Source organism: Oncorhynchus mykiss, chromosome 8 (assembly GCF_057628025.1).
Source record: "Oncorhynchus mykiss isolate SJ-2025 chromosome 8, ASM5762802v1, whole genome shotgun sequence".
Taxonomy (NCBI): Eukaryota; Metazoa; Chordata; class Actinopteri; order Salmoniformes; family Salmonidae; genus Oncorhynchus; species Oncorhynchus mykiss.
Window position 1 is genome coordinate 13,914,947 of NC_143029.1, and position 11,707 is coordinate 13,926,653.

Below are 11,707 nucleotides of genomic sequence, written 5' to 3' on the forward strand. Positions count from 1 at the left end.
TGGAGCAGCTGTCATGGAAGGGGAGAGAGTATGACCCGATGACCACATGAGGAGGTTATGTCTGCCATGATTTTTCCTCCATGAGGAGGTTATGTCTGCCATGATTTTTGCTCCATGAGGAGGTTATGTCTGCCATGATTTTTCCTCCATGAGGAGGTTATGTCTGCCATGATTTTTCCTCCATGAGGAGGTTATGTCTGCCATGATTTTTCCTCCATGAGGAGGTTATGTCTGCCATGATTTTTCCTCCATGAGGAGGTTATGTCTGCCATGATTTTTCCTCCATGAGGAGGTTATGTCTGCCATGATTTTTCCTCCATGAGAAGGTTATGTCTGCCATGATTTTTCCTACATGAGGAGGTTGTCTGCCATGATCAGGCGTTTCTGTTCTCGCCGATGCGCCCAGCAGCATTCCGAGACACTTTCTCAAAGTCAGCTTTGCTTTCCGAATTCTCTTCTGAGCCTTAGCCATCTTGGATTCCTTATCCTTCTCTGACCTCTCTGACCTCTCTGACCTAGTCTTCTGCGCCTCGGAAGTAACTTATTTTTGGGTGTCCTTACCTACACCACGGTACATGAAGGCATCTGGCAAGAGACAAAAAAAGGATTGAACTACATTTGATGTCATACGGCTAATTTTCCACTATCAGAACCGGAGGAACAATACCTAAGGACAGCCAATAATGGTGATTCAAGGAAGTAAACATGTATTCTTAAACTAATTGTATATTTGGCCACATAGTGACAAGGCTGCCAATAAGTGAGGAAGTCTCAATCTCACACAACTGGAAGAAAGTCATTCTCCACAACAACAAAAGTGTTACTGTGTAGCTGTACTTACAGCGAGGACAAAAGGCTCCAAGCACAAAGCACTTCACTTCCAGTAGCACCCCATTCATTGCCAAGTCTCTCCTGGCCAGGAATGTTGTGAAGTGCATTGCTAGCCACCAGTCCATTCTGTTCACCAACTCCTCTGCAACAATCTTCAGCCATTGTTTTCTAAAGGAAAATATCAATCAGTGGAATTACAAGTATTATGCATAATATTACATTTAGTTAATTAGCAATGAGAAGAGATACAAGCAATGTAAGGTGACTAATTACATGAATGGAGAGGAACTTCAAAAGTATATTTTTGAGAGAGAATAGTATGGATTCATGCTGTCATCCTTACCTGGGCCTCAGCCTCTTCACGATGGTCATCAAATGGTTCCAGACATCCAAGTTTCTCCTCCAACTGGATAAGTCCAGGAGATCCAGAACAACACCTAGAGCCTTCTGAAGATCACTCTCTCTGAAACAAATCAATTCTTCCTTTACTATGAACACCTTCAAGTGACCAACGTCAATGTGAAGGGCGCATCCACCAAACACATTCATCTTAAATGTGTAAAAGCCCCAGTTTCATGCACAAAATTGAAAGAATGGCCAGAACATCAAGATACACCATAAATTGGCTTTTTCCACATTTTACACGCTAGGGCACAGTGTCCTTCCCTCTTAAGGATCAGACCATTTTCACATAAAATGACATACCCAAATCTAACTACCTCTAGCTCAGGACCTGAGGCAAGGATATGCATATTCTTGATACCATTTGAAAGGAAACACTTTGAAGAAGTTTGTGGAAATGTGAAATTAAATGTAGGAGAATAACACATTAGACCTGGTAAAAGATAAAAACGGTATTATTTGTTCCATCATCTTTGAAATGCAAGAGAAACGCCATAATGTAGTATTGCAGCGCAGGCACAATTTAGATTTTGGCCACTAGATGGCATCAGTGTGTGCACAAAATTGCAGATTGTTCCAGCGAAGCATTTCAATACTGGACAATATTTTGTATCAAGTCTGCCCAAATGTGCAGAATTGGTCAATTGATACATTTTCAAGTACATAACTAATAGAGAACATACAAAAATGATATGGTAATAAAAATTAAGTTTACACACTCCCAGGAATGTCATACATGATGGATCATTAGCTTATACAGTAACTTTCACACATCTAGATGGCCAGGCGGGGTGGGTGTGGAGTCAGACACAGCAGGGGTTCAAACTGTAGAACTCAGTTTCCACATTTGAATCTAAAAATGTATTTTTATCAAAACTATGCTACATTTTATCTCTGGGACCCTAAGGATGACAAATCAGAGCAAGAGTACTGAATGTAAGTACATTATTTACCTTCAGAGGTGAATGTATGAAATGAGTTGACGTGATAGAAGTTGTTGTTGTGTACTCTACTCAAACAATAGCATGGTATTTTTACACTGTAATCGCTACGGTAAATTGGACATTGCAGTTAGATTAACAAGAAATTAAGCTTTCTGCCCATATAAGACATGTTTGTGTCCTGGGAAATGTTCTTGTTACTTACAATGTCATGCTAATCACATTAGTGCACGTTAGCTCAACTGTCCCAGTGGAGGGACACCGATCCCGTAGATAAGACACTGAAAAGTATAATATAAGTACCAGTCAAAGGTTTGGACACACATACCCATTCCAGGGTGTGTCTTTATTTGTACCATTTTCTACATTGTAGAATAATAGTGAAGACAAACTATGAAATACCACATATGGAATCATGTAATAAGCAAAAAAAGTGTTAAACAAATCAAAATATATTAGAGATTTTTAAAAGTAGCCACCTTGACGACAGCTTTGCACAATTTTGGCATTCTCTCAACCAGCTTCATAAGTCAACTGGAACGCATTTCAATTAACAGGTGTGCTTTGTTAAAAGTTCATTTTGTGGAATTTCTTTCCTTCTTAATGCGTTTGAGCCAATCAGTTGTGTTGTGACAAGGTAGCAGTGGTCTTGTACTAAATAGGGCCAAGTCCATATTATGGCAAGAATAACTCAAATAAGCAAAGATAAATTACAATCCATCATTACTTTAAGACAGGAAGGTCAGTCAATCCCGGAACATTTCAAGAACTTTGAAAGTTTCTTCAAGTGCAGTCGCAAAAACCATCAAGTGCGATGACGAAACTGGCTCTCATGAGGACCATCACAGGAAAGTAAGACCCACAGCGCCAGAGAACAAGGCTGCCATTTTACGTATTCCTAACCAATTGTGTTTGTTCGTGTCTTTGCGTTGTTTGTAACTTATTTTGTACATCACCACGGACTGGCAGAATCCTTTCTTTCCTTTAACGAGTCCGACATGAATGATAAACTGCTTTCCCGGGAACAGGCCCAGATCCACGTAATTTGCGTGAAGAAAAAGGGGCCAGAGGGCAGGCTGCCTTCTGAGAATTCATAGGCGATCAAATAAACCCCCACTTCCTTCCATTCTGCTAGCAAACGTGCAATCTTTAGAAAATAAAATTGATGACCTACGCAGAATATTAAACTACCAACGGGACATTCAAAACTTTAATATTTTATACTTCACGGAATCGTGGCTGAACGACGACATTATTAACATATAGCTGGCCGGCTATACGCTGTATCTGCAGGATAGAACAGCTGCGTCTGGTAAGACAAGGGGCTGCGGAAAACATATTTTTGTAAATAACAGCTAGTGCACGATATCTAAGGAAGTCTCAAGGTTTTGCTCGCCTGAGGTAGAGTATCTAATGATAAGCTGTAGACGACCCCATCTACCTAGAGAGATTTCAGCTGTATTTTTCAGAGCTGTCTAAATACCACCACAGACCGATGCTGGCATTAAGACCACAGTGAATGAACTACTCCGCCATAAGAAAAGAGGAAAAGCCTCACCCAGAGCATGTTAAATGTGCAACTCTCGACCACCTTTACTTTACACACAGAGACACGTGCAAAGTTCTCCCTCCATTTGGCAAATCTGACCATATTTCTATCCTCCAGATTCCTGCTTACAAACAAAAATTAAATCAGGAAGCACCAATGACTCGATTAATAAAAAAATGTGGTCAGATGAAACAGATGCTAAGCTACAGAACTGTTTTGCTAGCACAGACTGGAATATGTTCCTGGGATTCTTCCTATGGCATTGAGGAGTACACCACATCAGTCATTGGCTTCATCAATAAGTGCATCGATGACGTTGTCCCCAGTGACCGTACGTCCATACTCCAACCAGAAGCCATGAATTACAGGCAACATCCGCTCTGAGCTAAAAGCTAGAGCTGCCACTTTCAAGGAGTGGGACTCTAACAAGGAAACTTAAAGAAATCCCGCTATGCCCTCCGACGAACCATCAAACAGGCAAAGAATCAATACAGGACTAAGATGAAATCGTACTACACCGGCTCTGAAGCTCGTCGGATGTGGCAGGGAATGCAAACCATTACAGACTACAAAGGGAAGAACAGTCGAGAGCTGCCCAGTGAAACGAGCCTACCAGATGAGCTAAAATACTTCTATGCTAGCTTTAAGGAAAATAACACTGAAACATGCATGAGAGTACCAGCTGTTCCAGAAGACTGTGTGATCACACTCTCCGCAGAAGATGTGAGTAACACCTTTAAAACAGGTCAACATTCACAAGGCCAGGCGGATTACCAGGACGTGTACTGCGAGCATGCGCTGACCAACTGGCAAGTGTCTTCCCTGACATTGTCAACCTCTCCCTGTACGAGTCTGTAATACCAACATGTTTTAAGTGACCACCATAGTCCCTGTGCCCAAGAACACAAAAGGTAACCTGCCTAAATGACTACCGACCCGTAGCACTCGTCTGTAGCCATGAAGTGCTTTGAAAGGCTGGTCATGTCTCACATCAACACCATTATCCCAGAAACCCTAGACCCAATCCAATTTGCATACTGCCCTAACTGATCCACAGATGATGCAATCTCTATAGCACTCAACACTGCCCTTTCCCACCTGGACACAGACACCTGTGTGAGAATGCTATTCATTGACTACAGCTCAGCATTCAACACCCGAGTGGCCTCAAAGTTCATCAATAAGCTAAGGACCCTGGGACTAAAACACCTCCCTCTGCAACTGGTTCCTGGACTTCATGACAGGCCACCCCCAGGTGGTAAGGGTAGGTAACAACATCCGCCACGCTGATCCTCAACACAGAGGCTCCTCAAGGGTGTGTGGTCAGGGTGTTTGGTCAGTCCCCTCCTGCACTCCCTGTTCACTCATGCACGGCCAGGCACAACTCCAACACCATGATTAATTTTGCCGATGACAACAGTGGTAGGCCTGATCACCGACAACAACGAGACAGCCTATAGGGAGGAGGTTAGAGACCTGGCCGTGTGGTGCCAGGACAACAACCTCCCTCAACGTGATCAAGACAAAGGAGATGATTGTGGACTACAGGAAAAAGAGGACTGAGCACTCCACCATTCTCATCAACGGGGCTACAGTGGAGCAGATTGAGAGCGTCAAGTTCCTTGGCGTCCACATCGCCAACAAACTAACATGGTCCAAGCACACCAAGAAAGTCGTGAAGAGGGTACGACCAAACCTATTCCCCCTCAGGAGACTGAAAAGATTTGGCATGGGTCCTCAGATCCTCAAAAGGTTCTACACCTGCACCGCCGAGAGCATCACTGCCTGGTATGGAAACTGCTCGGCCTCCGACCGCATGGCACTAGAGGGTAGTGCGAAAGGCCCAGTGCATCACTGGGGCAAAGCTTATTGGCATCCAGGACCTCTATACCAGGCGGTGTCAGAGGAATGCCTAAAAGTGGTCAGACTCCAGCCACCCTAGTTATAGGATGTTCTCTCTGCTTCCGCACAGCAAGCGGTACCGGAGCACCAAGTCTAGGTCCAAGAGGCTTCTAAACAGCTTCTACCCCAAAGCCATAAGACTCCTGAACACCTAATCAAATGGCAACCCAGACTATTTGCATTGCCTTGCATTGTTTTGAACAGGACAATGACCCAACACACCTCCAGGCTCTGTGGCCAAGAAGGGAAGGAGTGGGAAGGAGTGCTGCATCAGGGAAAGGGAGGTACCTAGTCAGTTGTCCAACTGAATGTATTCAACTGAAATGTGTCTTCCGCATTTAACCCAACCCCTCTGAATGAGAGAGGTACGGGGGGCTGCCTTAAGTCGACATCCACGTCTTCGGCGCCCGGGATAGTGGGTTAACTGCCTTGCTCAGGGACTGGACAACAGATTTGTACCTTGTCAGCTCTGGGATTTGATCCAGCAACCTTCCGGTTCCTGGCTAAACGCTCTAACCACTAGGCTGCCTGCTTCCAATGACCTGGCCTCCACAATCTCCCCGACCTCACCCCAATTGAGATGGTTTGGGATGAATTGGACCGTAGAGTGAAGGAAAAGCAGCCAACAAGTGCTCAGTATGTGGGAATTCCTTCAAGACAGTTGGAAAAGCATTCCTCGTGAAGCTGGTTGAGAGAATGCCAAGAGTGTGCAAAGCTTTCATCAAGGCAAAGGGTGGCTACTTTGAAGAATCTCAAATCTAAAATATATTTTGATTTGTTTAACACTTGTTTGGTTACTAAATAATTCAATTTGTGTTATTTCATAGGTTTGATGTAGAAAATAGTACAAATAAAAGACAAACCCTTGAATGACTGGTACTGTACTATCTATACACAACACACTTACTTACCGGACTGTAGCAGAAGAGAACTGTATACCAGCATTAACTCGTGACTTGGGACCAATGTATGCAGGATCTAAGGCTAATGTAATAGAAAACATGGACTCATTAAAAACATTACTGTACTAGAACGCTATTGAAAGGGCAGAGGAGCGCAGGACTAACTGTAGCCTAGAGCTTAGCAATTACATCTCACAAAAGTACTGTAATTACTTTTTTTAGGGAGGTCAACCTTAGGCAAACATTTTCCGTGGCTTAATTTAACATTCAATAAGCCAACTGTAAACATACAGCTAAATAAATAATGTTTTGTGAGTATACTTCCCACCTATTCCCATTCACACCCTCTTTGGTGCCTTTCCTACAATACAAAAGGAAAGGACATACTTCAGAAAAAAACTAATAGACGATTTTCATTTAATACAAAATAATGTTTAAAACAAGCAGAGGCCAGTGCTCAACATTTCTGCTAGATATCTTTGTCAAGAACACAAACAATGGCCTCAGTCCTACCTTGAGCACTGAGCAGTTTATTTGATGGGTGGTTGCATTTCTTCATGTACCGGTAGAGGTAGACATGGGCATTGGGGAGGCAAACTGATGTCATAGGCATAGTCATTCAGAACCTTCACAGTTCCCTCGTGATCGTTGTAGAATTCCAGCATCTGCCATTGACACACACAAGTCAAAACATTAAATGTTTTCTCCTGTTCAATGCCTACTAAACACAAACTAGCACTTACATTAATGTAACTCAGAACAAAAGGATCCCAGACCCCAGGAAGTTTAATGATATCCTTCCGGTTCACAGAGGCTTGGCGGAAGTAGCTGTGCATCTCTTGATTGACACCATCATACTCATCTGAAATAATTATGTCAAAGTCCATGTTAAGCTGAGGCATCACAGTTTCTGGTTACTTTTTGTTTTACCACGATGTTTGAAATGCATTGGAATTATGTCCCAAAAGGCAGTTACATTATCTGTCCAGTAGATGGTAATGTTTTTACTCTTTTTTTTTTTTTTTTTAACTAGGCAAATCAGTAATAACAAATTCTTATTTCACAATGACGGCCTACCCCGGCCAAACCCTCCCCTAACCCGGACGACGCTGGGCCAATTGTGCACCGTCCTACGGGACTCGGGACTCTCGATCGTGGCCGGTTGTGATGCAGCCCGGGATCGAAACAGGGTCTGTAGTGATGCCTCTAGCACTGAGATGCAGTGCCTTAGGTCTCCCGAGTGGCGCAGCAGTCTAACACAATATGAAGATTTTTACTATCAATGCAATTGAAACCAATGAATAATGGATGTTTGGGGGTAGCCAGGTGTCGTCTTACCAGTGCTGGAGACGGTGGACTTTTTTACTCCCCCCACACCAGATGAAGTAATCCAGGAAGCCACTGTAGGACTGGATCAGCTTAATCCGCTGGGACTGATCGGCTGACTGCTTGCCGTACCTCCAGCTCTCAGCGATGGACGTCCTCAAACTGCCCGTTCACCAGGAGGTGAAACGAGTGCTCCAGACATATTTACTGGACAAAACACTTCCTCAATGTACATTCACATACAGTACCAGTCAAAGGTTTGGACACACCTACTCATTCAATTGTTTTTATTTGTACTATTTTCTACATTGTAGAATAATAGCGAAGATGACAAAATTATGAAATAACATGTATGGATTCATGTAGTAACACCCCAAAAAGTGTTAAATCAAAATATTTTATATTTTAAAGTTAATTTGTGGAATTTCCTTCTTAATGCGTTTGAGCCATTCAGTTGTGTTGTGACAAGGTAGAGGTGGTATACAGAAGATGGTCTTTCACCAAATAGGCTAAGTCCATTATTATGGCAAGAACAGCCCAAATAAGCCAAGAGAAATGACAGTCCATCATTACTTTAAGACAGGAAGGTCAGTCAATTCAGAAAATTAAGAGCTTCGACAGTGCTATGATGAAACTGGCTCTCATGAGGAACGCCACAGGAAAAGAAGACCCAGAGCTACCTAATAAGATCATTAAAGTTACCAGCCTCAGAAATTGCAGCCCAAATAAATGCATCAGAGTTCAAGTAACAGACATCTCAACATCAACTGTTCAGAGGAGACTGCGTGAATCAGGCCATCATTGTCGAATTTCTGCAAAGAAACCACTACTAAAAGGACACCAATAAGAAGGAGACTTGATTGGACAAGAAACACGACATTAGACCGGTGGAAATCTATCCGTTGGCCTGATGAGTCCAAATTAGACATTTTTGGTTCCAACCGCCGTGTCTTTGTGAGATGCAGAGTAGGTTAACGGATGATCTCTGCATGTGTGGTTTCCACCGTGAAGCATGATGGAGGAGGTTTGATGGTGTGAGAGTGCTTGCTGGTGACACTGATTTATTTAGAATTCAAGGCAGTTAACCAGCAATACGCCATCCCATCTGGTTTGCGCTTAGTCGGACTATCATTTGTTTTTCAACAGGACAAATGACCCAACACACCTCCAGGCTGTGTAAGGGCTATTTGACCAAGAAGGAGAGTGATGGAGTGCTGCATCAGATGACCCGACCTCCACAATCACCCGACCTCAACCCAATTGGGATGGTTTGGGATGAGTTGGACCGCAGAGTGAAGGGAAAGTAGCCAACAAGTGCTCAGCATATGTGGGAACTCCTTCAAGACAGTTGGAAAAGCATTCCAGGTGAAGCTGGTTGAGAGAATGTCAAGTGTGCAAAACGATCAAAGGAAAGGGAAGAAGAACCTCAAATATAAAATATATCTTGATGCGTTTACCACTTTTTTGGTCTCTACATGCATCAATGTGTTATTTCATAGTTTTGATGCCTTTACTATTATTCTACAATATAGAAAATAGTAAAAAATAAAGAAAAACACTTGAGTAGATGAGTTCACACTTTTGACTGGTACTGTACATTTCCATGTTAAACACATTGTTACATATTCCATCCATTTGTTTGTTTTTGAAGGTGTCATACTGGCTCAAAACATAATAAAAGTATTGACTTTTTTAACCTATTGGCCTATATTGACTTTTTTTTTAAAAACTATATTGACTTAGGATCCTTTGGGAAAGGTTATATTTTTTTTAACTGACTACAGAGGTGAAGGAAAGACGATAAGAAGGAACATACCTTCAGGTAATGTTTCACTCCTGAGTTTCACTCCCGCATAGATCTCTAGTAGCGCACAGATCTCTAGTAGCGCATAGAAACTGTTGTGGCCTTCCAGCTTCAAGATGGGACGGTGGTGTATCTGTGCTTGTCCTTCAAATGATCTGAAAATCTAATTTAGCATTTCTACAGTATTTCGAGTTAATTTTGTGAGTGTTTAGTCAGAGCAAAGATATCCCTACCTCAGCGTAGAGTTGTGGCATGTCCTCCAGTGTTCGTGAGTAACTGGACATGTACTCAGCAGCTTCCTGCCATCTATAGTGTAGCAGGGTCTCCTTGATGTGCTGGAGGCAGTTCATTGTGGTCTTGTGAAAACCAGTCTCACGGTGTGTCTCTGTGATCATACAGGAGACAGACTGGTTACTAGGTCTAAGAGATCTTACACAATGATGAACACGATAATCAGGCATATAGTCGTGCGTTCTCGTGGCGCGATAGGTCCAGAGCAAGCAACCAGCCACCGGTAGCAGCACATTGTCAAGATAATAAATTAGCGGATCACATATTCGTCAACAAAGTGTATTTTATAAAGTGTCTTTAAATATAGTTGACTCCGGGGTAGGTTTGGCTGCTTGATTCGTTTTCTGTTGATTGATTCATCATCTGAAGAGTCATTTTCTCCCAGTTCTCCTAGCACCCTCAGTTCTGACTCAAGATCATCCATGACACCGTTTGAAGTTTGACCCATTTCGTAGACAATCATGTGAAAGCCCACAAATGTCATATTCTGGCTAAATATGATGTAGTTAGTTTAGTAAAATGTGAATTTGCTTCAAACCCCATACATGCTTTTCATTAAAACACAGTTAACCTAGTGGACGCTCTAACAATGAGATTAAATCTTCAAAAATGAAGGCAAACGGGAGGAGGCAAGATCAGGTTCTATTCTAGCCAATGACAGGGCAGATACGCGTATGAACAAAAAGCACAACAGTTACCACAACCACAAAGTCAGAATTGGCTGTGTCGTAAAAATGTATGAAAACAAAAATTAGATTAAATTTAAGGTTAAGCATAAGGTTAGCAGTGTGGTCAAAGTTATTTTAAAAATAACATTTTATGAAGATACATTGTAGAAATCGGCGGGGTTTATGACTTTCTGACTGGGGTAACTAGTAACAACGGCGATATAAAGTGTTTTTTCTCGAATTTCCCGGGATGTCACTTGTTCTACTTATATCAGTACACTCGTAACATCCTAATAATTACGAAACTTCTATTCAATCAAATAAGCCACACGTACTAAATAAGCCATTCAATGTTTTTTTAACCAAATGCGACAAGCTCTCATTGACCTCCATACACAAACTGCTCGCTTGATGAGCGGAAAGAAACGAAAAATCGCCCCCTGCTAGAGAAGACAGCTTTTGCGCTCAGTAATCACTCTCGCTTTCGCCTCTTCCTCTCTGGTTCATAACATGCCTCACTTCCGGTATACTTCCCGAAGAGCTTCCTGGCATTCTATCATTGGTGGAAAAACTTATTGAAGAGCTTTCTGGCATTCTATCATTGGTGGAAAAACGTATTCCGCTCGTTAGTAAGTAAACAAAGTCTCTACCGCTGATGTAGGTAGCCTTTATATGATTTTTAAAATGGCATAAATTATTCAGAATCCACAAAAAGTGACGTTAGTTGGAGATGATCTCATAGAATAAAACGATCTCCTAAACCTGTGTTTACCACAGACCTTATTTTCTGCTTTTTATCCCAAAACACCATTCTTTCCCCCGCATAGGCTTTGTTCAACGAACCATGGTGGTGTTAGTGCCAACAAAAAGACGCAATTACTATTGCTCGCGATATAGGAAATATTGGGAACAGCTGAAATTTAAAATCTGCTCAGCCTGTATTACTTAAGGGAAGCTGTTTGCTTTAAGATGTGAGGTAACTGAGCTCTAAGAAAATTGCTAATATCACGGAGATTGAGCATCTTGATTTTAAGGCTAAATTTAATGATTTTACAGAGCCAACTACACAAATTATATAAGGAAAAGGCTAA

The 11,707-nt window shown here is 42.2% G+C and overlaps 1 protein-coding gene across 1 annotated transcript; it reads right to left on the reverse strand.

Moving 5' to 3' along the window:
• Window positions 1-352: 352 nt before the first annotated feature.
• Window positions 353-10,237, reverse strand: LOC110529426 (TATA box-binding protein-associated factor RNA polymerase I subunit A). The gene is given in 12 exon segments (XM_090181960.1): window positions 353-585; window positions 842-999; window positions 1,175-1,294; window positions 2,380-2,455; window positions 6,537-6,603; window positions 6,898-6,913; window positions 6,998-7,117; window positions 7,119-7,441; window positions 7,865-8,009; window positions 8,011-8,060; window positions 9,670-9,693; window positions 9,876-10,237. Coding segments are annotated over 12 exon segments (1,386 nt in total). The 5' UTR covers window positions 10,119-10,237; the 3' UTR covers window positions 353-541.
• Window positions 10,238-11,707: the final 1,470 nt, after the last annotated feature.